The 4,356-nt window shown below is 53.4% G+C and overlaps 1 protein-coding gene across 3 annotated transcripts in view; it reads right to left on the bottom strand.

The window, feature by feature from the left end:
- Positions 1-228: 228 nt before the first annotated feature.
- ADAMTS10 (ADAM metallopeptidase with thrombospondin type 1 motif 10) overlaps positions 229-4,356 on the bottom strand; it is a 36,395-nt gene continuing 32,267 nt past the window's right edge. For all 3 annotated transcript variants that reach the window (XM_026455561.2, XM_026455562.1, XM_026455563.1), the window contains one exon: positions 229-984. In XM_026455561.2, coding sequence (XP_026311346.1) covers positions 875-984 — 110 coding nt within the window. In that variant the 3' untranslated portion in view covers positions 229-874. The remainder of the gene's footprint in view (positions 985-4,356) is intronic.

Below are 4,356 nucleotides of genomic sequence, written 5' to 3'. Positions count from 1 at the left end.
TAGCTCCAGCTATTCAGGAGGTGGAGGTGGGAGGATCGCTTGAGCCTGGGAGATCAAGGCTGCAGTGAGCTATGATAGGCATAGCTGGGTGACAGGGACCCTGTCTCCAAAAAAAAAAAAAAAAAAAAAGTCCCCTTTTGGCTGCTGGGTAGACCTGGGAGAACGGGTGGTCCTTTCCAGACCGGGTTGGGGCTACTGGATGCAGTGACACACACACGCCGCAACTCATAGAAATCTACACAAGACAGAACTTTACTGATGTAGGGCTTCCTGGCAGGAGTGTGTGGGCCCCAGGGCAGGGTCTGTAGCACCATGAGGGGGTGGCCTGGATGTTGGGGTGCCCCTGGGGCAGGCAGGGCAGAGGTTGGGGTGGATCCTCCCCCTGGTCAGGTCAGGGAAAGGTGTCAGGGAGGTGGTGCTACCCCCCCGTCTCCCATAGCAGACACAGACTCCCCCCAGCTCGGAGTGGAGGGGTAGGGCAGTGCTGGGGGGCAGGGCACCGGCAGACCCCCTCCCCACCCCTACTCTTCACAGTACATATTCCCATCAAAGGAGGGGGGGAGTGTTGGGGACTCCCTAAGGGTGGGTGCAAAGGGTGCTGGGGTGAACAGCTGTCCCCTCCCCAGACCCACCCTGGAGGGGGTCTCTCTACGTGAACTGGAAGCGGGGGATGCTGAAGAGGGGCCCTGGGGGGGCAGCCAGCCCCTCTCCATCCCTCAGCCAAGGGCCCTGCAGGGGTTCCCAATAAATAACTTCCGGCTCCGTCTCACCCTTCCCTCCCAGTTCCCGCCCCCCTGGGGCCCCCTCTGGCCGGCCCACTGCCGGGCTGGAGGCAGAGATCCCGCCAGCTGTGGCTCCGGGTGCCGCGCGCCCCCTAGTGGCCCTGGCAGGTTTTGCAGCACATCTGGCGGAAGTAGGCTCGGCTGCAGAACTGAAATTTGAGCACCAGGGGGCAGTAGGCGACCTTGTTCACATCCTTGCACTCTGCGGGGGCGGGAGAAGGAAGGAAAATCAGGTCTCAGCCGCACTCCCCGCAGGGCTGCACACACGACCTGCAGTGCTTCCTGGCCAGTGACTTTGCCTTTCTGTGCCTTAGTTTCTTTCTTTTAAAATTTATCTTTTTTTTTTTTTTCACAGATGGTATCTTGCTATATTGCCCAGGCTGGTCTCCATCTCTTGAGCTCAAGCGATCCTCCCACCTCAGCCTCCTGAGTAGTTGGGACTGCAGGTGTGAACAAACCACGCCTGGCTTCTGTGCCTTAGTTTCCTCAACTATCAAAGGGGGCTTATAATAGCACCGATGTCACTAGGCTGTTTTGAGGATTTAAGAGAGAGAGTGCAGGATTGGGGGCCAACACAGGCACATTAGTAAAGAGAAAAGGGCCGGGTACAGTGTATCAGGCCTGTAATCCCAGCACTTTGGGAGTCCAAGGCGGGAGGATTGCTTGAACCCAGGAGTTCGAGACCAGCCTGGGCAACATAGTGAGACCCCTGCGTCTACAAAAACTAATTAAAAGAAAAACTTAGGCCAGGCGCGGTGGCTCATGCCTGTAATCCCAGCACTTTGGGAGGCCGAGGCAGATGGATCACTTCAGGTCGTGAGTTTGAGACCAGCCTGGCTGACATGATGAAACCCCATCTCTACTAAAATACAAAAATTAGCCGGGCGTGGTGGCAGGTGCCTGTAATCCCAGCTACTCAAGAGGCTGAGGCAGGAGAATTGCCTGAACCTGGGAGGTGGAGGTCGCAGTGAGCTGAGATTGTGCCACTGCACTCCAGCCTGGGAGACAGAGCGAGACTCTGTTTCAAAACAAAACAGAAAACAAAAAACAGGAAAAATTAGCCGGGCGCTGTGGCATGTGCCTGTAGTCCCAGATACTCAAGAGGCTGAGGCTGGAGGATCGCTTCAGCCCAGGAGGTGGAGGCTGCAGTGACCTATGATGGCGTCACTGCACTGCAGCCTGGGTGACAGAGCGAGACTCTGTCAAACACACACACACCACCCAATAAAACAAAAGAAGACAAATATTCCCTTTCCTTTCCATTGTTCCTTTTCATAGCACCCAGGAAAAAATGTCCAATTGGGGCTGTAATCCTCACTTATTTTCCTTTTTAATAAACTGAAGATAGGCCGGGCGCAGTAGCTCATGCCTGTAATCCCAGCACTTTGGGAGGCTGAGACGGGCAGATCGCGAGGTCAGGAGATTGACACCATCCTGGCTAACACGGTGAAGCCCCATCTCTACTAAAAATACAAAAAACTAGCCAGGCGTGGTGACAGGCGCCTGTAGTCCCAGCTACTCGGGAGGCTGAGGCAGGAGAATGGTGTGAACCCGGGAGGCGGAGCTTGCAGTGAGTCAAGATCCGGCCACTGCACTCCAGCCTGGGTGACAGAGCAAGATTCTGTTGCAAAAACAAAAACAAAAAACAACAACAACAAAACTGAAGATCTTGAGCCCCAGCTGAGTGGGTGAGTCAGGGTATTTTGCCAGGTATTGACATATTTTGTGTGATTACGATGTTTGTTGATGACTATGGATGGAAACCGGCTTCCATCTAGCGGCCAGTGATTTATGGCAGGACCTGGGGCAAATTAAAAGCTACAGATGGATTTTTTTTTTTTTTTTTTTGGTTGCCCAGGCTGGAGTGCAGTGGCGCAATCTTGGCTCACTGCAACCTCCACCTCCCAGGTTCAAGAGATTCTCCTGCCTCAGCCTCACTCACTCAGTGGGGATTACATGCGCACGCCACCACCCCTGGGTAATTTTGTATTTTTAGTAGATCTAGGGTTTTGCCATTTTGGCCAGATTGGTCTCAAACTCCCGACCTCAGGTGATCTGCCCACCTTGGCCTCCCAAAGTGTTGGGAGTACAGGTGTGAGCCATCACACCCAGCCTAATTTTATCTTTTGTGTTACTATGTTTCTCAGGCTGGTCTCCAACTCCTGGGATCAGGCAATCTTTCCAGTTCAGCCTCCCAAAGTGCTGGGATTACAGCCGTGAGTCACCTCACCTGGCCTGGGTGGATCATTTTATTCCAACTCCCTTCTGGGGCACCCCTCAAGTGAATATATCATTTACATCCCTTGACAGATAAAGAAACAAAAACACAGAGGTGGAAGATGAACCCAGGTAGTTTGGTTGCAGTGCCCAGACTAACAAATTAATTGTTCTCCATCAAAAATAAATTCACAGGCCCAGCATGGTGGCTCATGCCTGTAATCCCAGCACTTCAGGATGCCAAGGTGGGCAGATCACCTGAGGTCAGGAGTTTGAGACCAGCTTGGCCAATATGGTGAAACACTGTCTCTACTAGAAATACAAAAATTAGCTGGGCGTGGTGGCACGCGCCTGTAATCCCAGCTACTCAGGCAGCTGAGACAGGAGAATCACTTGTATCCAGGAAGTGGAGGTTGCAGTGAGCTGAGATTGTCCCACTGCACTATGTAGCCTGGGCGACAGAGTGAGACTCTGTCTCAAAAAAAGAAAAAAAAAAAAAAATTGCGGCCAGGTGCAGTGGCTCACGCCTGTAATCCCAGCACTCTGGGAGGCCGAGGCGGGTGGATTGCTTGAGACCAGGAGTTCAAGACCAGCCTGGGCAACATGGTGACACCCCATCTCTATTAAAGAATAAAAAAATTAACTGGACACTGTGGCTTTTGCCTGTAGTCCTTGTGGAGACTTGTAGGGGCTGAGATAGGAGGATCGCTCGAGCCTGGGAGGTGGAGGTGCAGTGAGTCGAGATTGCTCTGCTGCACTCCAACCTGGGTGACAAAGTGAGTCCCGGTCTCAAAAATAAGTAAATAAGGCCAGGCATGGTGGCTCACGCCTTTAATCCCAGCACTTTGGGAGGCTAAGGCCGGCGAATCATGAGGTCAGGAGTTTGAGACCAGTCTGGCCAACATGGTGAAATCTCGTCTCTACGAAAAATACAAAAATCAGCTGAGCGTGGTGGCGGGCACCTATACTCCCAGCTACCCAGTGGGCTGAAGCAGGAGAATCGACTGAACCCGGGAGGCGGAGCTTGCAGTGAGCCGAGATCACGTCACAGCACTCCAGCTTGGGTGACAGAGCAAGACTCCATCTCGAAGAAGATAATAATGCTTAAAGTAGGCCGGGTGCGGTGGCTCAAGCCTGTAATCCCAGCACTTTGGGAGGCCGAGACGGGCGGATCACGAGGTCAGGAGATCGAGACCATCCTGGCTAACACGGTGAAACCCCGTCTCTACTAAAAATACAAAAACTAGCCGGGCGAGGTGGCGGGCGCCTGTAGTCTCAGCTACTCGGGAGGCTGAGGCAGGAGAATGGCGTAAACCCGGGAGGTGGAGCTTGCAGTGAGCTGAGATCCGGCCACTGC

The sequence above is a fragment of the Piliocolobus tephrosceles genome, chromosome 21 (assembly GCF_002776525.5).
Source record: "Piliocolobus tephrosceles isolate RC106 chromosome 21, ASM277652v3, whole genome shotgun sequence".
NCBI classification, from domain to species: Eukaryota; Metazoa; Chordata; class Mammalia; order Primates; family Cercopithecidae; genus Piliocolobus; species Piliocolobus tephrosceles.
This window is presented reverse-complemented; position numbering and strand designations above follow the sequence as displayed.